The following is a 25489-nucleotide window of genomic DNA, read 5'->3' on the forward strand; positions in this document are numbered from 1 at the left end:
TGCGAGATCAAAGTGCTGACTTTCAGCTTTAAGGGTGTTCACATCAATTGTGGGTGAACAGTGTAGGACTTATTGTCCTTTTATATTTTTACAGCCAAACAATGTTCTTGTCTTGTCTACGGTCAGTCACATGACCAATTGAGCGCATGTTTCACGTTACTGAAGATAAGAATTAAGCAAAAAATGCCGACACAAGCAAAGATACTTCAGTATTTTTAAACCTGGAAACTATTTTCTCAATTTTTTGAATCTAAATGACAAGAATTGGTCAGGTAGTGAGTGAGAGCTGGCAGCCACAAAACAGGCTGCAATGTCATCCCTGCAGAAATTTTACACTGTCAAAGTATGGCCCCTTGAAGTGCATGTTTTGGACACTGGGAGGCTCACATTGTTTTCCCAAATGTCTCACCACATTATGGAAAGGATCCCGACAGAGGCAGACTTTTTTTTGTTGAAGAGTAAAATCCTCTTTGTGTAACCAGAAACACCGGCTATCAATCGCTACATTGTTGTTAAAAAACACACACACTTCAGACATCAACTCTAGTTCGGTCCAAAAAAAAACACTTAATTCACCAAAATATTCTGAATATCAATATCAGTGAATTCATGATTTATTTTGACCAAAACAGATCTGGTGATTACTGAAACACCAATAAGGTTTTGATGAATTTTGTTTTGTTTCTATTGGTTTTTGAATGATGTGTTTAAGGTGATAAGTTTGGTGAGAGTGATAATGACTGTTTCTGGTTAAACAAAACAGATTTTATTTTTTTAACAAAATTACCCTTTTCTGTAGGGACCAAGTGTTGTCAGACCCTTTGAGTGACAATCTGAACCTGTTATGGGCAAAAATGTCCACTTTCAGCAGACAAACCTTAACAGCGCACGTTTTCCCACAGAGATTACATTGCAATTCATTTCATAGATGCAGCGGTCTTACTCAATACTTGACCACTTTGAAAACATTTTGCCTCCCAATAGTTAACGTAAGTTACCCTTTAAGTTTATCTTAATTATTTGAATATATTTTGGTCCAGTTAAATCCTTTAAATCCCTTTATCAGTTGATGATCACATTCAAATTAAAGCTGTGAGTCAATACTTTAATCTCATAACTCATTTCATATGTATGCTGGAGGACAGAGCTTACAAAATTAAAAATATGTCAATGTCATACTTACAGACTGTCCTGTAAAGTAGTCCAATGATCCAGTTAGCTAACAGTTCAAACCCTGTGTGCGTTGCCAAACTCTGCTTACACATGCACCCTGCCTGTTAGATCGTTATCTATTGCGACTGCGTTCATTAAACTCCTACCCACAGCTTTAACAAATAATTACACAAATGAAAATGACTCAGATGGGACTCAGTGAGTTTCTGACCGTGGCAGTGATGTGCTGAGCTGGAGACGAGGAAGGGAGGGAATGACCTCTACCAAACAGCCACTAGTCTTCACCCCTGGCAGGCCCTCCAACAGGCAGTCGCTGGTGACACCAAACACTGACGTGTGGTAACCTGGGTTCAGATGCAGAATATATTAAACATTTAGCTGGTGATGATGTCAAGAGGTGAGCCTAAAGATCAGGGTTAAAATTTGCTTGTGATACAATGGCACGTCCAACAGGAATCACAGCTACTTTGAGCGGCTCATTACTATGCACAACATCAGAGTAATGGAACAGGTTTTCAGTTGGACTCACCGTTGACAGTGATGTTGCCAGCTGTACGTGGGACACCAACCAGAGTGACGGGGTACAGGCCAGATTCTGCAGGCAGGGACAGCGCAGCAGGCAGGGATTCAAACTCCACTCCAGAGGTCAGCAAACCCTGAAAATAAGATGGAATGGGGAGTGATTGTAATATATCTGAACTATATAGAACTTTCATTAAAGCAGAGTGGACGCAGAGGTAAAACCTAAATTAAATCAAAAGTTCTTGGCAAATGATATCATAATCAGCTAAGACGAAAAGATGAGAGTAAAATATATTGTGAGACCACACAAAGCTTTTTCATTAGCATAAACATTAAATAGGGAAGAGTGAGAGTGAAAAAAAAAAACCTTTCTACTCTCTGTACTGAAATCCCAGTGAGAATGTTTTCTACAGATATCAGATTTTTTTCAAAAAAGGGCACACAAGTATTTCAAAAGCAATCAAACAGACAAAACCTCCACAAATAATCAAATCTCTCAGCTCTCATTTGACTCTTTGTGCACTCCATCTGATGCTCCCCTAACAGTTCAGTGTGAAGTATCTCTCAAACCGTTTCATGTGATTCATTCGTCTTAATCTACCTGCGATGTCCTGAAGATTAAATCTCTGTCAGCATGAGACGGCCTTTTCCTTTGGAGAAAATTGGTCTCGGTGGGATATGGCCACTTGAGCCATGCGTTCCTGAGAAACGATGGGAAATAAGTCCTGTAGCTCAGGAGAAAGGGAAGGGATCTGACACGTTTCAAATTTATCTATCCACATTTTCACTAGGTGTTGCAGAGACCAGAATATTGCATGCTGAAGTGTTTTTTATGCATTGGGAAATCTCAAGCTGGTTGTCCAAAGGATTTGGAGGCCTTTAATGCAAGTTTTAGTAGTAAAACTCAGAATTACCAATTACATAACAGAATTGCTCCAAGGACATTTCAGGTTTCTTCTAACTTGGGTCTTGTTACAGCAGTTTTGTCCATCATTTTTATGATTATAACACTGTTGTACTGAATACAATAACTATTGAGATCTGAGAACAAGCCCAGACAATCAGGCAGGTTGTTTCTTTGTTGGACTTCTTTGAAGCAATAACACTATAATCCCAGATCTCAGAATCAAACTAGTGAATGCAGCATAATTATTACCAACAGGAAGGAAAGCATAAACCTCTGGACATAAAATCCAAGTTGTAATAAACTGGACTTATTCATTAGAAGGACCCCATAAGTGACCTCAAAACAACTGAGAGGTCCCGAAAGTCCCGACCAATGAAGACTGTGGTATTTACGTATCCTGTAGTGATATTGCCAAGTATTACAGAGCATAAGCAAGGTTCAGGGTCCATGAAGAGCACTGGCAGATGAAACAGTAATTATATGGGGCTGGTACTCATCCTTCAGGTACTTTTTCATCAGAACTGCAAAGCTCTAAATAGTGACAAAGTGTGGCATAAGACATGTATGTGACATCTTTACTGTCCTAGTAAAGATATTAACTTTATCATGAAGTTACCACAACAACTTCAGTTGCATAAATCTCCTGACGAGTAGGTTTTCATACTCATTTTAACATTTGTCATTTTCATTAACAACTCTAAATGCTGTTTCGTGAAGAAACTAACTTAACACTAAGACTGCATTCAGGCCAGCTGAAGCCCTGCTCATTTATCTGAATGAGGACAGAGGGCTTGAACTCAGCATTTTCCAGACTAAAACATTGTAACACTTCAGTGACCAGTCAAATTATAGCAAGAACATATTTCTGGTAGTTTATTCTGTAATGTGAATGGCCGGTTTGTATTGTTTAAGTACAATAACTTTACAGAGTTGTACAATTCTGCCTCAGTGTTAGGTGGTACTGTGTAGCCTTTTGTGGTCTGATAAATCACACTGATCTTTCTGGATGGGATTTCCTGTCTTGCTGATACCTGAAGAAACACAACGCCACCATTGCAGCTACATGCACCGTTTTAACATGGCTGACATCTACAGCCACGCTACTGGCTCAGTTAGGGTATACTAAGCACCTCTCAGTCAGCACTGAGAAACGCTTAAATCAATAATGTTAAAAAACAGAGATTTGGCACTTGCAATGTTTAACATTTTTATAGTTTTAGCTAAGCACGTTAGCATCTTAAAATATGCTAATCATCACTTAACTTAAAACAGAACTGAGGCTGATGGGAGTGTTGTTGGTTAAGCTGGGATTTAGCCATGAAGTACAGGCTTCAAATTTTGACTTGATGATGGTTCTACATTGAAAGTGATCATAATTTATCCTCTGGGGACTGAATATTTGTGGCAAAATTCTCTGCAATCCATCCAGTTGCATAGAGATTTCAGACAGGACCAAAGAAGTAGACCAACCATTAGACCAAGCAATACTGCCATCCCCAGGGCAACACTGCAATCAGTGCTGACTGCTGCATCGTTTGTAACAATCACTGCAAAGCATCATGAAATCTTTGCTCCAACATGAACCACAACAGCAGTCGCTTCTTCTGCTGTTGTGTCCGCCAATATGTACATTTTTATTTCTGTCTCTTTCTTGAAAGGAATGTAAAATTCAATTCTAGGTTTTGTACTTTTGTATGTTTCTTTAAACATCTCATGTAAAACCAAGTATCTCAATAGTCTGAGCTACCAACTCCAAGATTTCTATAGGATATGATGAAAAATGTTTTATCAATGAAAACAATTGAAATACAGTGCTTAACTCAAAAAGACTGCAGTGACAAAAAAACACAACATCATCTCAGCCTCATTCATAGTGCTTGTGGCTTTGAAAGTTTTCTTTGAATGTGTACTCGCGTCCCCTCTGAATAACTGTATTTACATTCTCAGTACACACTGCCTGGCTGCACGAGGCAGACTGAGGTGACGTAATGACTGCATCAATCCCTAACAGCAGACACTACCTCACTAGAGGGAAGGCTGCCGAAGAGCTGAGCCTCTGAGGTAACACGGCTGTGATTTAAGTTCTCCTTGCTTTACTTCAGGACATTACACATCTTTATTGGATAGCAGAAGTATCAGTGGTGACCTATTGGACACAGTTCATTTGCATTCAGCTTTGAAAAGGTTAATTAGCCTGTTTCACAAACAATAACGGCTAGAGTGTGTGCAAAGTGAATATACATACGTACGTATATAAATAAATGCACATCCGACAGCAACAAAAAGTTATGCAGGGAATGCCAGGCAAAATCAGAAATACTAATTCCAAAGAGAGAAGTTTCTCTGAATACTGATTTGGCTCTACACATGAAATAAAAGTACAGTTTTATCACTTTTTCTCAATAATGAGCATCCATCCCTCCATTTTCTATACCGCTTATCCATCAGGGTCGCAGGTGGGCTGCAGTCTATCCCAGCTGACTACGGGCGAGAGGCGGGGTTACACCCTGGAGTGGTCGCCAGTCGATCGCAGGGCTGACCCATGAGTATATAGTACATAAAGAGTCAGTCTTTACTGTAAATAACTCTGCTAACCCCAGAGACAATGTTGCTTTGAGTAAAAAGTCAATAAATATCCCAAACTTGTGGCTAGACTGACAGAAGGATCTGACATGACCCCTCTGAAAATTAAAGGGTGAGGGTTGCAGTAAAAAGCACCACTCTAATAGAAAATCTATAAAGTACAGAGCAAAGCTGGGTATTAGTGCTGAAGTCGTGTGGTGACTGAGAAGGAGGGCCTCTCTTGCCAAACAACAGGGTCACCTTGGTGATGGAGGATGGAAAAGTGACCTTGCATGGTTATGTCTGTGTGTGTTTGTTTCCCAGTGTGTTTCAGAGAGCTGGCTGATGCAGAGCAGATAGACGGTTGCTCGGGTCTGACGGCACTCACTTTGTCAGGGGTACAGAGGAGCTCTCAGCAGCTTGCGTCACCCTGTCTGTCTCCACCTGCATGACTCTACAACACCGCCTGAAGTTCCCAGCTGCCGCTGTGAAGGCTTTCAGCCTCCATCTGTGACCTGATCAATTCACACGTGGGTGGGCAAGAGCTAATGACATCCTCGTGACTATTTGACCTTGCCCGTTACCCCACAGTAACTCTGCACACACGCAGCTTGTATTGTGTATACCGTGAGAAGTACTGTAACTGCCTGAACTTTTGATGACACTTCGAATCAATCAGAAAATGCAAACACATAGAAGGTTCTTAAGGCTTTGAGTCCACAGGGTATTCCTATAAGATTCCTTCTGCTGTCTGAGCCCAAGACTCCAGACTTCCTCTGCACTCCAGTAATATTTCTGGGGACTTGGCTGCAGCTAACCAGTGTATTCATAATGAATAAATGTTTGTTGCACAAAAGCTTTGTGTATAACAGTTAGAAAAGATACAGTTGACATCCTTTTCCAGAAGCTTCTCCCCTGACAAAAACTATGAGAACAAGGCTAAATTAAATTTCAAATATTAATAGTTATCATAGACTTAATGGTACCCGGAGACTTTTGTTTCTTTATTTGTTCATGGTTATTTTCTTTTGTGCTTGCCACTTACATTTGATAAAAGTAATAAAAACAGAATACTCTGAATACTGTGCGTAATGGGAAATGTCTAAGGTGACATCCCTGCATCTGATCTATGGCCAAAAACCAAAGATGCTAAATTTTCAACCAAACTACTATACAAATTCTCACATTGGAGAGGCTGGAAAATCGTTTTTTTGTAAGTTTGTAATGTTGGCTTAAATTATATTGAATTATTCATTTATACAATGAATTGTATAAATGACTTAAACTGAACTCAACTACTTTCTTGGAAAAGATTTGGTCTGAATTACTTTCACTGGTGAAAGACAATTTATGTATATCTAAAGGGTTGACTCACTTTTCTATAATGCAAACACACTTTTTAGCATAGTGAGATTTGCCTCACACTCAGAGGCAACTGGCTGGTGATTACTCCTCCAGTTTAAACACTTTCCAGATGTTCCAAACTGGAGGTCGTCTGCGCTTCCTGTGTCTGTAACAGCATGTGCTGTTATCAGACGATGCAGGGCGGCTAAATCAACCAGCGAGACCTGTCCGAGTCTATTTGGCATCAACCCTGAGACAGCCACCACAATTAAGAGGCCACTGTCTCAGTTCACACTCTGTCGCAGAACTTTCCACAGCAATTTGTTCTTGACTGTCCAAATAATTAAAGGTAACATCACTTTTGACAGGTGGTACATTGGGTGCGCTGCTGTGTGTAATGTTGCTATCAAGCAGCTGAGAGTACGCCTCTCCCTGCTGGCCTTATATTGAGCCTGATGATTGCTTTGCATTTCAAGGTTGTCTCACATCACTCCATTCATAAACAGACACAGCAGCGAGCAAGAAGAACTTCAGTTTATTCAGTAATCTTTTGCACCCTTGAACCTGATAAAATGGCTGAGCTGGTGTGTGTGTGTGTGTTTGAAAATAGGACACATAAGGGAGAAATTAGAAATGGATGTCGCAGAAGTGTAAGTGTCACCTGCCGTCGGAGGTCTTTTAATAAGGAAAGATTCTGAACTTGAAAAGCTGCAGACACCAAGCAGCTATTAAACAATACAATTAAAACGGACTCCCTGATGTCTCATGGCTCTTTCAAACTTTATTTTTGCACAGAAGAAAAGCACAAACAGTATCATGCTTACCTCGATATAGAACCTATCTGGTCTGACAGGATGGTGTGTGAAACCATAAAACTAATGGCACATCAGGGGGTGTGCCTCTCCCCAGTGATGTTTTCTTATTGTCAGGAGTGAGAAGAGTTTGTTCTCACCATCTCATGCAATCATTACGGTATTAAACTGTCAAAAAAGCTTTTAAGGGACCCTTATTAGGCTATCAAGGATGATTACAAAGCATTTTCACTTGCCCTGTTGTAATTCATAGGTGGGTGCAGGGGGACTGTTTGGATTACTACTAGAAAAAAAGAGGTTCCGCTACCTCCTGTTCTCACAATGCTGTGCATAGATATTGAAAAATTCAGATTTATCAAATATTGAAAACACTGATTCACATTTAAAGCACATAATTACAGCGCATTTGAAGTTTAGGAGTACTAAATTTTACTGACCATGTTCTCCACACGAAGTTCATAAGGCATGGGGTTGTAGACCATGAGCTGCACTTCACAAACATCTCCTTGAACCCACTGGAAGTCTGGGAAAAGAAAAAAAAGACATGAATACACTGGAATAAGATGTCAGTAATATTAAAACCCATTTGTTATTAATAAACTGAGGGAAATACACCATTTAGGCTGCTATTAAAGCAAAAGTCAGTGATAGCAGACGTAAATAAAAAAAAAGGCTAATAGAATACAGAATAACATTTTACTGATAAATATTTTATTAATTTAGAACCAAACTGAATAATCACTGACTGCCAGGATGCTCATCCAGTTTGTATTATACTTCAGTTAATCTTCTTCTAGTTCTGACTAGTTTGACAGTTATGATCAGTACCACTCTCATATCTGTCCCTTCAATATAAAACTGCAGCCAGTTAGCTTAGCTTAGCTCAAAAACTGGAAGCAGAGGAGAACAGCTAACTTGGCTCTGTCTAGAGTTTAAAGAAAATGTAATGCCGACAATTTCTGGTGTCACTGGATGTGCAAAACTAATCACCTGGCCTAGTCTAATTTTTGGCAAGAATGTGATGTGTATTTCCCAAATGTTTCAGAACAGTTTAAACAAACTTCAGTCCTCATCACCCAACAGCAGTGCTCGTCTTCAATAAATGGGCGCTAAGAACAAAAGTGGACCTTTGTTAAAGAAAAACGTCAGTGCTTGTGTCCCTGATGACGTGTTTATTGCGAGACCAGTAAGACGATGACATATGATCCACAAGTCCAGCTGGAGTACCAGTTTTATGCTCCAAAATGCCTTCTTCCAAGCCTTCTAACTAGAGTGGAGGCCCCTGTACATATACTGGTCCATCCAGTGTATATACATTAAATGTTAAATACTGAACAAAAGAAATCACATTATTTTGAATTGATGCTGTCGCTGTTAAAGGCATGATAGGACCTTTCAACAGGCCACTTCATGGAATGAAATTTATTGAGCTGTTGTGATGAGCTAACAGCAGGGATAATGGGATCAAATTATGTTTGAGCCTAATTAAATGGACTCTAGAGAAATGTGAACTGTAAAAGGCAAATTACCAATGCATCATGGGCGCAGCGCTCAGATTCTAAGGTCCGAACACTTAGGAAATATCCAAAGAAAAGTTGCAGTCATTGATTTCCTGAGAGAATATCTTGGATTTCTTTAAAGAGTGTAGACTTAGTTTTAGAGAAAGACAGATTGAGAACCTTTAGATTGAGAACCTTTAATCCCACTGTAGCCATGCACATCTCCATTTGAAATACAACATATTCCAGTCCATTTGGAGAGTCCATCGCTCTAAATAGACTTGCAAATGAAGGCCTGAAAATCCAAGCTCACAATCTGGCAGGATCTGGCAGGAAAAGGGATCTATAGAAAGCAAACTCCAGACATGTACCTTGGGAAATTAAGTCAGTCAAAAGAAAGATATCTATGATATAAATGCCTGGAAAGCCCCACACAACCTCAGGTCTGGCTCACAGGCATGCTCTCATAGCCAGCCAATTAAGTGTGAAATACACCTCAGAAAATAGAAAACAGAAAAACAAAGTGGACTGCTGCCATCTTATTTGTGTTGCCTCAGTCCTAACTCCTCAAGTGGCCATTGAGATTCTGCACAGATCTCCAAAGGCTTCAGCTCTTTGAAACCTCATAGTACACAGCAATAATGAGTCAATGCATGGCTGCATGGTTAGTTAAACATTGTCCATGTTTGGTTCATTAAAGGGGAAATTATTTTGTCAAACCGTTTCTCGTGCTGTGAAAATCATCTTTTATTGACTTGAGACAGAACTGAAGTTCAGTGGTGTTACTGCAATCTACAGAGAAATATTCTTTAAAACTGTCAGCAACATAAATCTTTCATACTGAATAATACATGCACACTACGCCTGGGCATCAGAGCAAAAATCATCTACGTGTAATGATGCGACCCCGGAGCATGAGGGAATGCATTCAAATGTAACTGAAGCCGAGCTTTTGAGCTTGTTTGAAATTACAAGTCATTACAGCCTTAGATGGAGACACATTTCTGCAAGACATTGAGCTAATACTGTAAATGGATAAATTTTAACAGCCCGTACAGAAAATACACATAAAACCAAAAATGCTTTCTCAGTTTGACATGAGTTAGTAAGATATGAGCGACAAAAAGTGAAGGCTCATAATTGACTTAAGAAGGACAGATGAAATTAGCTCAACTCAAACTGCGTTGCTGAGTTGTCACGATGTCATTATGCGTTCGTGAAACCATAGGACAGCTCAGCGAACCCAATCTGTCGATGAATACTGCAAAACGTTGCTGAAAGCCACACATGAAGTGGCTCAGAATTGTCTTAAGAGAGTATGGTCAGTGCAAGAACTGTTCAAGGAGGAGAAGAAGAAAAATGATGCTGACCATGTATTCATAATGCCCATGGACTCACGTCTCATTCTGGCTAATATATACCAGTCTGAATGACAGTCCGTACCAAAAATAGTGACAGTACTCCACTGGTGTGAATGTGCTGTTTCAGAGGTATCAATGAGATAAAATACAATCGATAACGTCCAGTGCAGTAGCAGATCCATGAGTTAAGTAAGATACAGAAAAACAACATTCACTTCACAAAGTAATGGGATTGTAAGGATTTATTTGCCATACACTAGGGCAAGGCTCCCTTGGCCTCTCTCATTCGTGATGCTGACCTACTGTGTTTTTCTGAAGGAGAAACTAGGTCAAGAAATAACATGCTGAAAGCTTGTGACAACAAGTAAGAACCAGCTGTAATGATGTTTCTGAAAAATATGCTTGGATGAACTGTGCTGGAACAGATCTTGGGTGGAAAACAGATACTGGTGCAATCCAAGGTGAGATCTGGAAGAAGACATCAATTCATCTTTTTGCCTTCAGCCTGGTTTTCATACTCGGTTGGATTCAGATCAGAGATCACTGGTCATAACCTTGTTTGGCCAATAAAAACCGGTATATCTGGGATCACTGTCTTGCTATATTATTCTAAACCAGAGGGGCAAAAAGGCAAAAAGGGCAAAAGGTCATTCTCTGCACACTCACTATGGACGTGGACGGCATCAAGCATCCTCAAAGCTGTTAGTCAGCACTTTAACCTCATAGTTATTGTTTTGTCAAATCCATTGTGCTGGAGTACAGAGCCAAAACAATAGAAAATGTTTCCAAAGACTTAGAGACCACCCTGCGCCCTGCATCCCCTGCAAGGACTAGATGAAGTAAAATTCACCCGCCTACCTATACCCATATACCACTTTAACAGATAGCCTATCACCCACATCAAAGTGAATGGATAGCCGTGGACTACGCACTTCTTGAAACTGAGTCTCAGAGCAATTATAGGGAAAACAATCTCCCATTAGAGGACCCCTTCTTTTATGGCTGAACATCAACCTGATTCATAGCATGTGACTTAAAGAGCAAGACAACACGCACACATATATATTCTCAGTGTCCACACGCCTCAGCTGCCAGAGCGCAGAACACTAAAGATTTTGCTTTCCCTGTCAGTAAAATGAATGAGCGGGAAATGATGGTTTACTCTAGAGCTGTAAAACTTTACAGCTGTGGCACAGACGAGCATAATGAACTCCTCAAGAATATCCATATATTGCACATTCCACTGATGACAAGGCAAGTACATGCTAGATCTCAGTCCAACAATGCGTTTTTCAGGTTGGAAATTTCAATTCATGAAACCGTAAGACATTACAAAGGTGCAAATGAGGTTGCGGCTAATATCACACAGCATGTTGCAGTCCTGTTTGCAATTGCCTAGGGAAAGCAGAAATAATGCTGAGTTCTGTATGGAGGGACATGCCTACATGTGGTCATGGTGTGATGAATGCATGTTCACAGTTGACCCATCCTTCAAATACTTGATTTCCACAGTTCTTGCGTGCTGGGAGATGCCTTCAAGGAGTTAAGAGAGAATGTTAACTTCATTAGCTTGCAGCTAGCTCCCCCGAGGTAGATGAACTACAAGGGAAAGGCATGTTTGAATTAATCTCCAAAGCCTCACCACATCATACTGCACCAGAGAAAACCCAGCTTTCAATATCTAAATCAGATCAAAGAAAAGAACAGCACTGGGGCATGGATGTTGATTGTGTATATATTAAAAATAACTTGTGGTTTCCTCACTGTCTGCATCTCTACCATGAATGATTTTGTACATTTTGAATGACTGCATACAAATGGCAAGACAGAACTCTTTTGCTTTAACATATTAGTATGAAGTTAATGCCGATTGTACAATGTAATGGCTATAGAATAATGGTACCATCGGGTTTTAGATTAGTTCCCTATGAACCTAGTTTTCTCCAAGCAATTCTGTCCGTCACTGGGTATGAAATCTCCCAGGAAAATGAAGGCTGAGGGGTGATCCAGTCGGCCTAGCACCCTGGCGCCATTTCTATTTTGTAATGCTCTCATGTCTCCATTATAGTCTAAAAGGATATGGACCACAGAGGAAACAAACAGTGATCTGATTGTTTTCAGGATCTATTAATATGTATATGACTTACTAATCGTACATTGATTGTCCATGTAAGGTATTTAAACAGAACAAACACAGAAATACCCAAGCTGTTAATGCTTTAAGCTCAATTTCTCAAATTAAAGCCCACCAGGACAAGTGAAGGCCAGAGAGAATGAAAGACATAAAAGAAATGTTAGGTAGTGTTTTGTTTGACTAAAATCAAATGCCTTCAGACAACGTGTTATTATGAATACAGGTTTCACCTGAAGCACATGTAAACACCTTCAAGGTAGCTGAAATTAACCACATTTAACCACAGTCTTCTGACATTCAGATGTTGGAGTTTGGCTGTCCAAATACACCCTAAGAAGCATTTTTCACCTTGTGAAAGTAGCAGTAGCGACTGTTTGACCAGTGAGAATTTGGTCAGACAGGAGTGTGTCAACCAAGCAATCAACCAACTGACCAGAAGGAGTCAGTTCTTTAGTCAACAAACAGAGGTGTACTTCTATGTGTGTAAAAATGTACAGTAGGTCATTATGAGCAAAAGATGTGAGCAAGGACACAACAGAAATGCCGTCGAGCTTACCTATCTTCTTACACCGCTCCTCTCCTCTGTTGTGCATGATGATTGGGGAGTAGATGAAGGGGCTGGCGGTAGCCATATTCTGTCCCAGCAGGCCTTTCACTTTGTGGGGACGCAGACTGACAGGAAGATTGAGGAGCTTCACTGATCTAGTTTGGGCATCATGGAAAAAAGCACAGTAATGACCATGAGAAAGACATCGTGGTTTTGGTGTGCACTTCACACATCCAGGTATTTTGTGAAGCTTTAGAATAAGAACAGTTTATGCAGTATAATCCAAGTCTTTTGTGATAAAAATTTTGATCATTACAGTACACTGCAAGAGATTTATGTACAGTACTGCTCTTTGTTAAAGGTTACAAAGTCCGCAAACCAATAAAAACATAAGTACTGGGACTTGAATAAAGTGTGTACTCCTCACTTTCAGGGACCAGAGGTCTATTAATTCATTGACAGATAACTTGTCAATGTAATATACTGGATAAAGACTCTGCAGTTCTGTAGGAAAGGCCCATTTATATGTCAAACATTTCACGATTTAATACGTTTTTATGGTTGGGCACTAATGACTTTTACAATCAAAGGGTCGAAGGCACCATGAGAACTTGAGAGAAAGTTATATAGTGTAGATATATATAAATATATACATGGACACGCGCACACGCACACACACTCACACACACACACACACACACACACAGGCCTTGGAATCAAATAACCGACAGCTGTTGTTTCTGCACAAAGCTAAATCTGTCCTGCTTTGAGGTGAACTCAAATTTCAAATTACTTTTATATGTTTTAGTCAACAACACCATTAGAACAAGTCACTCACAACTACCAACCCGTGTGATGCCAAACAATACTCTGTATCAGCTGCTACAAGTTTAAATCTGGTTTGTTTGTCTCATTTTTTCAGCAACTAGTTTCTCTTGAGGGAGGCAATACTGCCAGCCAATCAGAGTGCTGGCTTATGAATATTAATGTAAATGAACCCAAACAGTCAGTGGAGGTGGATGTGGAGCTCAGGGAACCATACAGAAAACCAAACAGGTCAACTGCAGGGCTAACACACAAAGACAGACAATCATGCTCACACACTCACACCTAGGGGCAATGTAGAGTAGCAAGTTAACCTGATGTGCATGTTTTTGGGATTGTGGCAGGAGGCCAGAGTAGAAAACATCGAAGAAAACCCACACAGGCAGAGGGAGAACATGCAAACTCCACACAGAAGGAACAAGACTGGGATCTGAACCCAGAACCCTCCTGCTGTGAGGCAACAGGGCTAACCACTGCAAGACCGTGGCACCCACCCTAGGTGACATGTTTCTTCATATTCACTGCAGTTTATTTTGAGTGGATCACACACACACACACACACACACAATACTGCTGTTGTAAAAACTCAACAGGCTGCTAAAACTAGTCCACAACAAATGTACAACTTGCTCTTGTTTTCCAAAACCTACAGTTCACAGCTGTTTCAGTAAATAATAAAGTGTTTTTAAAATAAAAGTACACAATTGAGAAGTATTTTGTAAAACTTACCATATGAATGCCACAGACAGAATTGGGATAGCAGCCAAAGAGACGGACTAACATTGTTGGTTTTGGTCTTTTAATGGGATTTGTTGACAATATGAAATTCCAACAATGGTATGAAGTTCAGCTTTTGCAAAAGAGAACAAATCCCAATTTACCCAATTTGAAAAATGGGTTTCAAATTAACATTCGATGAAAGATTAATGAAAAGGCTAATTTCAGAGCTGACATTAAAAGCACCAATTACATATTCATAGCTTTTTAATTTTTCACACAATCTTCTTGCTGTAATGGTTAACTAACTGCCAAACTTTTATGTGTCAGTGGTATACTTACTCCACACATGCCAAATTAAAAATCCAGCCAACATGTGACAAGATGCATGACAGCAACAATCACTCACACTCTTGACTTACCGGACAATGGGCAGCTTTGTGAAGGGCACTGGAGGGAGTTTCAGACCATCGGGAAGGGTGATGACCTCCATTCCACCAGGACACTTGGAGGTGTAGTTCTCGAGACTCTGGGTCACCTCTTTCTTCTCTACAATTGTTGGAGCGTATCATATATCAGCAGGAAAATCAATGAGCACATGGCCAGAGCACATCAAGAAATCTATAGAAACAATTATCCAAATATCAGGCAGCAACAATTAGACATAACACAATTCCCTTTAATGTTCTCCACACCCAGATAAGTGCTAGCTCCACTGCAGAGCTTTCATCAATGTTGTTTGATATGAATTAACCAGACATTAATGACCTGTGAGGTGTGTCTCTCTCAGCAATAAGAGCCTTCAAGTGAAAGTGAAGTTTTATTGTACCATCAATGCTTTTTGAGGGAACATTACTGCTCAGCGAGCTATTCAATTTTCTTTGGCTCTGCAAGTTTCCAGAGCGATCATCAAGGAGAGAAGGACATTTAGAGTCAAAGATATCATACAGAACTTTAACCCTTCAAGTCGTATTGCTGAAAGCGTTTTGTGTGTTTCTTGTCTTTTGAACATTTAATAAATCACATCTGTTTTTAAAGTGAAGGAACGGAGAAAGGGAAAAGGGGAATAAGGAGGGAAGAAAGCGAGCATGAGATGGATGGAGAAGGAAAAGAACTGGAGGAAGAAGCGCAGAAGGAACAAAATAGCAAGAAATTAATGGATCACAGCTCAGTTATCGTCCTGGCTCAAAGTTCCCATGATTGATTACATACTCGTCTATTTTTCTTCTTTTTTTGCCATGTCTGAGTGTTCACAGCAGCCATCTGTTTAGGGGCCTCTCCAGGAAAGAAAACTGAACAGTGATTGTGTGTTCAAACAACGAAGTAGTTTCTGTTTAAATGTCAATTCTAAAGTGTTTTACAAAGAACTGAATAAATGAAATAACAATGAAAAATGTTACATTACTATTTCTAACATTTTGATTAAAAAAATGAGCATAGATGAAAATAAAAAAGTAAATATTTAAGTTTAAATTTGTCTTGAAATTAAAAAAAATAAACATTTCTCATTCAATTTTTTTTTTATCATTGTTTAAGTGATGTGATAAGGGATGAGTGCCAAACAGAATAGCTGCAGCCTTGAAAACCGAATGAAGAACATACAGTTCTAAGATTCCAAATGAACGATTGCTAAAAATTAATTGGTTGAAAAAGTTTATGTGTGATGAATGCATTAAAATATGTATACACAATAGAGGATTTAGTAACATCTAATAAGTGAAACCTAAAGGTTGAAGTAAAATAGTGCCCTGCTTTATAATCACACCTGTCCATATACAATATCTAAGGTCTTGACACATCAAATGAACAGCTGACCATCTGGTCACCAGTTGTGAAGCATTGGTGGCTGACCATAACCAAAAGTTTTTGTGGTGTAGCTGGCAGCAGTGGAATTAATTGCATTTCTGCTGCAAAGCGGTTTAGTTCTATTGCCCGCGTAATTTCATACCCTTGTGGGAGCATTTGAGGAGCAGATCATTTTGTTGACTTACTCAGATTTTGATCTGGTCATTTTTCCTTTATTCTTTGACTGCTTCCACCATGGGTAATTAGACTATAGTCTTAAATGATTTCTTTGTCTTTTTTGATGTGCTGATTTGTGTATCTGGTTCTTCGCCAAGACTGATCTGTTCTGTGTAGCTTGGCATGGATTCTGTCAAAAACAGAGTAGGCACATATTCCCAACAGGGCACAGCCAAGAGCTGCTTCAACTTGCTATGGCGTGTCTGGTGGAATCACTAGCATTTCCCTGAATGGCTGACGGCCGTGTCACAGCCAGAAAGCGACGCAGTCGTGCCCACTGGAATCAAGCAATTGTGCTGCGTTCAGACTGAGAATAGTTCTTTGTGAAAAAAAAGCAGCCCACACTGTTTTACTTTCCAATTCAGAGATGGGTTACTCCAACTGGACTTACTGGATCAAATTTCACGTCTCATCGGCGCCTGAAACAAGACGGCCCTATCAAGGCAGCCCCCAGCATTGTTTTAACACAGAACCGATTTCTGTCTGAATGCCTGCTTAGGCTTAGGCCATTCACAATGATGACTTTTCAGCCAACCCATAGAGTGAGATCTTTTCTTATATTTGACCATGACATTTTCAGGGGCAAACAAAGCCTGAGCATCAAAGAAACAGTTTCACTGAAAAATATAAAACGCATAAAATATAAAAGTAGTTTGGGACTACCAACCAGTTAGCTGGTCAGCTGGGCATTGGCTATAGTGTTTGTTGTGTTTCAGCTGTAAATTTCACCAAATGGAAAATATTTGTTTTGTCAGGACTAGAATCTTGAGGTCATCTTGATGTGTCAAGGATGTTAGATAATAAAATCCATGCGGTTAAACTAGCAGAAAAACTATTACTTGACTTGTTTCCAGCTTGCTTTTTACTAAGCTCCCTGTCCAAACAAACACAGCAAAGCATATTGTTAGCCTGACAGCTGGAACACATCATCCAGATAAGCAGAGAAACATTTTTACACTTAAGGAAAAGAGGGGAGAAAAGGTACAGCTCTTAACACTTCATACCATTCCCCAAATGAAAGAATCTCATCTCCAAGTGTCATCCATCAAGAGGAAGAATAACGACTGAAGGCAGAACGAAAGGCAGCATGGACAAAAGTCTGTATGACAAGATAGGCACTTTTACATTTTCCACCTTTTAAATCTGCCTTCATCTCACACCTGTTTGCAGTTCATCTTGCCTGGCAACCACTTTATTAACACTGCGCTTTCAACAGTTTGACATGACCAAACGTTCACTTCTGAATAAACAGTAAAATAATGCCTGTACCATACAAATTACTGTGACACTAATGAGGGGGATCAGGTACTCTGACAGCATCTTTTGTACATAGCCATATTAATCCCTCCAAATTTCTCAGGATAGATCTAACATAATTTGTAAAACAGCAGGTGTCAATTGAGTTTGCTTGGAAACTGTTCTACAAGCTTAAGCTCCATGAAAAGTAATATGAGGTGGGCTGGCGTGAGGGACAAATTGTGAAGGGTGTAAAAATTTATCGATGCACCAAAACCACAGTCTGTCAAGTATGTTGTGATGTAAAAATATTCTGTTTTCTTCCCTCTGAGCCCCTGCTGTATATCATAGTCTATAGCTCAAGTTTTACTGTTCTACACAACAATTCCTATTCTTGTTTCAGTGTGAATCATAGTTTTACAGCTCAGTGTACATGTGAGAGTCAGTTCTCTCAGTTTGGTCATGGCTTATTTACATGTATTCACATCACTGCCAACCCCAGTGGCTGGGAATTGGTAGGTTGCAGAGTGTATTACATGGCTGTGTTGACCCAAGAGTGATGAATTACACCAACAGAACCCAAAAAACAACCACAACTGATATTTCAACGCACCTAATAGCAGTGTCACTATTCTCCGAATCCACTATCATTTGAATTCCCATTTTAAGGTCAGGAATCCATTCAATTTTACATTCAAACATATTTTTCATCAGTGACTATGCCACTGTTAGACTACCAAGTCTTTATATGTAAAGATCAACACGTCATTGGTTTTATGCTTCTCACAAATGGGACAACTGTTAGTTACAAAACCAAACATGAGAGTCCTTAAATGACAAAAGGTTACTTTACAACAGCTTGCATTTCCTTACCTGTAAAACCCGCTTTTTGCACTGTGTGTGCACAAACACTGCAAGGGTTGTTTCAGTTTTTTTTTTGGACACACACTGGATGCACAGAAGTAGGCAAGGGTAAATAGAAACAAAAAAATACGGCGAGAATCATTGGTCCTGCTTTTGATTTTGACAATTGAAATCGAATGCTCATTTCAATTAATTTTTTGATTTGGAATTGAAATTGTGACAGCCCAACTTCTAGACCCAGTAGCAGGACTAGCTAAGGCTGAAGAAAGGACATTAAAGTTGTGTTTCCATGGGCCTTAAATGCACCACGCTGTTAACACATGTGTTTCCACTGCGTCTACACAGCAGGGGATAGTCATGCTGAGTCATGTTCTTGTAGTCTGGTTTGGTAGCAGGGCTTACCACGGCCGACCCACGACAGTCTCCTTCCCTTCTCACAGGGTTTCGCGCTAAACTGAACGGCTCAACAGGTGTGTGTTTAAATTAGAAGCTTTGCACTGGCAAACAAGTGAAAAGCCTATAGCAATGAAATGAATTTGCCATAGAGTTAGCAGAACTGTTTTAACAGTAGGATTCTTCTGCACAACCAGGTTAACAACATATTTGGTCAGATGATCAGTTTAAAACACTGCATGGGAGTACAGTGTGAGCAGAAACAGCCAGAGTGGGGTGTCAGAAGGACAGCTGCGTAGTACAGGCACTGCTGTGATTTATGCAAACCAGCACGTTATCACGGTAAACCAGTTCGCCACGGTGTGCAGTGCAGTGCAGTGCAGTGCAACACTCACACCTCTTGAGCATGGCAGTGAGCAGGTCCTGAAATGACATTACTATCATTCTCCAGATTCACTGTTTGATGAAATAAAAAGCTAAACATTGCAGTTAAGGCCCCTCCAGAGATTTCTACAAACACCACGCTTGAAGGATTATCATTCGTAGACACTACTGGGAAGAGGTGAGACTAGAGCTTCAAATATCTTTAATGACGATGCAGACTGTGGGAACATTTTCAAAGGGAGATTCATCACATTATATTGAAATATGAAAACTACAGACAGACCACAAACAGACGTGGCAACAGTTTTTATGAATAATTTAGATTTTTCTGTCTGGTGTCACAAGCAAAAAGCCGCCAGCCAAAAAAAGTAAGTGAAGCATAAATCATCAAAACAATCAACACTGCAGTTTAAAAAAAAAAATCCTCATAGAGGAAAGTAAGCAACTGAACGAGGGATATTAATCTTTCTGTTGTGAATTTCACAATTTAAAAATAAGCATAGTATAAGCATAGCATATCAAACTTATCCATCTCTTTCTGACCCAGGAACACAACTTAATTTGACACTGCATATGTCTGCAAGGATGGGAGAACACACAGTGTAAAGTCAGGTGTTGGTATTTAGTTGAAAATTAGGTGATAAATTCAAGACCAGTGTGTGTTCTGAGTGAATTGAAGATGAAGCGTTGATTCGGTTATTTGGCCAGCTACTGCAATGAAATGAGTGCTGCAAATCTACAGGGGTTCTTTTCTCAGACAAAGCTCCTCCAGAGACTTAATACAACGGTTTTCAGAAGCAGGATGGTACTACTACAGGCTGGTAAACTAACACCGATAGGAGAAACCAGTGTAGTGTCTCTTTTTGGTCATTTATAATACAAAGGTATCAACTGTTTGGTAAAGCTTAGTATTCTATACATCTTCTGGTGCAGATCATCAGAACTGCATTCAAAATTTGAAGAAAGTTGATTTCAAGAAGCAACAGAGATAACACTCCTGGGGGCAATGAATGACAGCAGAGCCATAATAGCAACTGTTTTGGTTAATCTGACAGTGGTGAGTCAGAACGTCTCTGCAGATAGTTGTGTGAACAGGACTTTGACGTGAAAGTTTATGCAAAAGACTTGTTCCACTCACAAGTTTGGCAAGATGGGCTTTAATTAAGCATGTGAGAAACTCTAATTGACTGCAACTAATTCAAACAAACAGCAAAATAATTGGACATGTTTGTTTTGTTTAATTTTTAGTTTACTAAAAGTGATTGCACTAACTAACTAGTTATTAGGGGCATACCTGTCTTTGAACATTAAAACATGTACCTCAGGTCCATCACTTACATGGGAACCAGGCATGCATATCTCAGAAAATGAGAGTTAAAATTGTATAAAATGAACATCATCCGTGCTTGACATTACTACTACAACCAAAACCACAACAACCATATCAATTTTAGTGACATGGGCCATTTTTTGCCAAATGATGCAACAGCTTCACTGCATTGCAACTGCTCAATTAAAAAAACATGATGTTTCTGTTTTTCTGAGAATATAAGGGATATTTCTCTTGACTGAGTTTGAGAGGATCACCAGTTGGTGGTTAGGGATAGCTTAATCATCAAATCACCGTAAAGGATATGTGACTGCTGTGCACGCAGCTGGAGAAATCCTGGCCGATTGCCTATGAGCATAATGAAGTTAGGCTGGTAATGGCTGCTGCCAATATATCCTGTGTACCAAATCATATCAGGTCCTTTATGTTTCCCCAAATGTTGGCAGCTATAATGTTAAGAAGCACTGCAAACAGCAACAGCACCAGTCACCTGAGACACGCAGCAGTCGCAGTGCAATTATCGTGCTGTTGTTAATCTGACAACCAGCTGAGTAAAAGCTAACAACACTTCAAATAAAGCACATCAAAGTTAAACTTGTGATCAAAGGCAGGCATGCAGTATGTAAACCGGGAATAGCAGACGTGCTCCCTGAGTTTATCAATGATCTTATAAACCTGGGGTGTCAAACCCAATTTCAGCCCCAGCCACAGCAGCATTCTGCTCACCCCCAGAGGCTGTTAATGTAAAATCATATGAATGTATCTACATGTTATCACATTCCATAATTACCTCTGCATTCTATTGTTAAAGGCTTTAGTAATAACTTCATAAATAATAATCAGCTCTGAAAGCAGAAGTCGACTGTAAATAGCGGCAAGCAGACAGTCAAGGGCACAGCTATTCACATGCCTTCAGCATACAGTGCTTCAAAAACCTGTACCTACCCAAAAACTTTTCGATCATCTTTCAGCCAAAGCACAGCAGGATTTCACTGCTGCGTCATTTTTCTGCGGCAACTTTTGGGAACATATTCTGTTACGAATGCAGGCTGCCTTTTAATTCCTTGGTGCTTTTTGGTGCTTTTTCACTGTGGCTGAAGTTAGCACACTTGTGTCTGTGTTTGATGTGTGTGGCGGTATATTGCATTCTCATTACAAAGACGACATACAGGCTTGTGTTTAATTAAGCTTGTCTTTCAAACATTAAGCTTGTCTTTCATCACAAACACGTATTCACTTTACCATCTCTCAATAAATTGGCTTCCCTTTGCGGCAACTTGTCTTTACTTGGACATTTTGTCGGCTGGTACTCTTGACTTTACCATTCACTCAGCTAGAAAGCCACTGCTGCTTACTTTTATATGATACTAAGACGCTGGCAATGGTATACTGACACCTAGTGGCTATATAGCTTCAGAACCTGTACCTCTTGGGAGACACCAGAGCTAATTTAACAGGCATCAGGACACTTCATCCTTAGCTCAAGTTGGTACAATCACTCGAACACACAAAACGTGAGTCGGGAATTAAAAACGACATGAATTACCAGCAATGGTCTTCTTCTCTCTATATTTCAAACAAACCTTGGGAGTTTCCGAATTGTTCATTCAGGTTTCAACGTCGTACTCGTGTAAATCTGATTGTATACCATCCATTGTAGTCATCCAGTTCAGAAAAGACATGACGACATTTTTTTTTTTTAAATGTGTTTTAGGGTTGCTTTTTATTTTCTGTTTTTTAATGATCCTTTAATTCTCATAGTGCCTACAGATTAGAGGAGTTGAAAATTTAAGGAAACTGAAAGATATCTGCATAAGCAGCCTATCTGTGTTAAAGGCTGATGACTTTAAATTAATGTTCTAAGTAAAAAATATGATATGAAAGAAAATTAACATAATAATTACCATAGCATGCAACCCAAAATGAGTCTCTCAAACTTGAGGTGTAAATAAGTGTAATCAGCATGTACGTAGGATCTCCACAGTCCACACTGGTTCTTTCAGTTGTACATTAAGCAGCTTTGCTTAAAGGAGAAATTTACGACCTCTGCTTCTCCTCTCTGTTTCACCGTACTGTTGCTTTTTTCACCTCATTCTGCCTCATCATGCTGGGATGATGTTAAAACAGAACGACAGATGTCATCCAGACTAAAAGAAAATGTATTTTCTCATTACATTCATAGGCAGGGTGATCAGTATTTGCAAAAATGAACAAGACAAACGCTAATATGAGAGGAGAGATGATATCTAGAGCTCTTCTAATCATCTCTATTTTTAGTTCCCTTTCGATTAAACTACCAACTAAACCAACAAGTGAAAAGATTCCGGCACACAATTACACATTATATATGCTTTGAATACCACCTTTTCTATTGCCAGTGTCATCAAAGACACAAATTCATTATCAGTGAAAATGTTACTTGCCCCATGAAGCATCATTTGATGACATCAGTCTGTTAGGATGGTTACATTTCTCTTATTTCTTATCTTTGTTTTTGTTTTTCTGGATGGAATCAAAATTTATTTTCAAAGCTCTGAAATCCAAAACGGTGGCCACTGTAACAATCGTTGTAACAAGTCATCGATTACATGATTGATGATGATGATTGTGTAGTCAAGGTCAACAAGCACTTGCCTATGGTGACACTCAACAGGGTAATAACATTAGGGACAGAGATGTTAGAGCATCCCAACCTCAGCTAGCTAGCAATAGTAGGTTCACAACTGACAACTGTGGAATATACTGTAAACTTACAGTGGCATGACAGTTTATCTTTGGCGGATAAAAAATCTGCCAAAGAACTGCTAATGCCATTTTCATCCCAGACAGAGAGAGAGCGTTTTGGATCCCTAATCTCAAAACCTTATTTCCATGAGAGAAGACTTTAATTCCGTTTTTATACTGCTTAATTCAAGCACTTATATATTTTTAATTTCTTACATTATTTGTTTTGATAATTTTTCTCATTGTAAGTTCTCTTTTCATCTGAGCTCTTATGTTTTTAATCACTTCAAATGTGTTTTCAAAGTATTCCAAAAAAGTTGGAAAAAGACTTCTTATATTGCATAGGACAGACTCTGTTATTAACGACACCAAAGCTGTAAAATCCCTTTCTTGCCCAACTCTATTCTCTGCTTGCCATATACACACACAACTCCCCAGACCCATTAGTGGGGACTTATTCCACTAGAACAACCTACAATGAGCTTTCTGACATTTTTAATATCACACAGCTTACAAGGTCAGTGTTTTCAGGAACAACAGTAGTAATTACATTATTTTGTAGAGTTTTTCTAGCCTTTGAGGCATGCAAGGCTGTAGAGAGTAATATTATTCCAGAAGGACTTTTGGACACTTTGTATAAGCAGCTGCAGATGTCCCTTTGCTGACGTCAAATATTTTATACTGTAAGCTTGGTTCATCTTGTTCATACCTTGTTTCCCTCCTCTCCATCCTTCCCTCAATTCTCAAGCTCTGTAGCCAACCAAGGATTACGCCGGACTCTATTGTGTGGCCAGTGGACCGTCTGGCTCACACTGCCTCAGTAACCCTATCTCCTGGCTGCACAGGATTTCTGGTCAGAGCACAATGTTGCACTCCAGCCAAGAAAAACCTGGCTTTGTTGTGCACCGCATACTATTAAGCACAAGGTATAATGCCACAATCATCAAAAGACAGGATGGCTGTTTCTAGATTTTTTTCTTTTTTTTTTTTCTTTTTATTGAAGGAAGCTCCTCATAGGGTTTAAAATTCCACAATGAAAAAGAAAGTGTAATACTGCTACTTTTCAAGCCTTTTACTGAGTGTTTATTGTGAGCTGACCTTGATCAGACAGGAAGTCCAGCATGGTCTGCAGCAGGAAGGACAGGTGGCGGACAGACAGGCCAGGGTTGCCCATGCGACGGGAAGCGTAGACCAGTTCATGGAGGAGGCGCATTTGAACAGCAGCCCAGCCTCGATGGGTACCTGAGGGAAAGACGACGGAGAAGAATTCACATCCACATGGCTGGGAAAGCTCACTGCTGACACCTAATGTTACACAGCTGTCATGTCACATTAGGACAGATGTATCAATTCACTGTTCAACACTGTACATTTCTAATTAACAAAGGATTGTTCGTATATGCATTAGAGATGAAATCATTCAGTCAAAAACATTACTATTAACATTAATTGTAATAATATTAATTGCATATAAAAAGGTTTAGACGGTCTGTAATAAGTTTTAATTCATGTAATTTAATCAGATAAAGTTTATCTTATTCACATTGACTCAACATGACAGAAAAACGTTGCATTAAATTTGACCCTTCACATTTAAATTATGTCATAACACTAGATGGAAATTTTATATCTAATAAAAATATTTAAAGTTAGCATTTTGGGAATACTAAATCAAGTAAATATAAAATTATAATGTTGAATTGCATGAAATATGAATTGCAACCCTAGTGGGTGTGTGTGTCTATCCTGTCATTGCTTAATAATATACCAATAGCTGACATGAATGATTTAAAGGATTTCTATTTGAAGCGGCTCTCTTATCAGCCAGCAGTATGTATCTGATCTCTTTCATCATGTCAGGTCCACAAAGAGCTTTGCTTTACTGATCTAAATTTGACAGCACTAACTGTCAACATTCGGGCGGGGAAACAAGTCCATATCATCACTCATCAGCTTTTGGTAAAAATCATATTGTGGCAATATTTCAAAAAATTATTTTAAGTTAAGTTAAGTTAAGTTAAGTTAAATCAAGCAACTCTGCTGCATAAGTTAATGTTTTACACATGAGAAATAATGTCTGATGTTATGAGTAATAACATATTTTTTTTTAGAGATGTTTTGACAAATTTAGGC

At 39.4% G+C, this 25489-nt stretch overlaps 1 protein-coding gene across 6 annotated transcripts in view; it reads right to left on the reverse strand.

Annotated features, from left to right (window-relative positions):
- The window catches only part of trappc9 (trafficking protein particle complex subunit 9), a 193064-nt gene that overhangs the window by 148744 nt on the left and 18831 nt on the right, over positions 1-25489 (reverse strand). For all 6 annotated transcript variants that reach the window (XR_006845927.1, XR_006845926.1, XM_046418121.1 and 3 more), the window contains 6 exons: positions 24455-24598; positions 14826-14952; positions 12871-13016; positions 7758-7843; positions 1703-1829; positions 1385-1517 (listed from right to left, as the gene is read on the reverse strand). Coding sequence is in view for 4 of the 6 variants with exons in the window: in XM_046418121.1 (XP_046274077.1) it covers positions 1385-1517; positions 1703-1829; positions 7758-7843; positions 12871-13016; positions 14826-14952; positions 24455-24598 (763 nt within the window). In the remaining 2 variants the exon portion in view is untranslated. The remainder of the gene's footprint in view (positions 1-1384; positions 1518-1702; positions 1830-7757; positions 7844-12870; positions 13017-14825; positions 14953-24454; positions 24599-25489) is intronic.

The sequence above is a fragment of the Scatophagus argus genome, chromosome 17 (genome assembly GCF_020382885.2).
Source record: "Scatophagus argus isolate fScaArg1 chromosome 17, fScaArg1.pri, whole genome shotgun sequence".
Lineage (NCBI taxonomy): Eukaryota > Metazoa > Chordata > Actinopteri > Scatophagidae > Scatophagus > Scatophagus argus.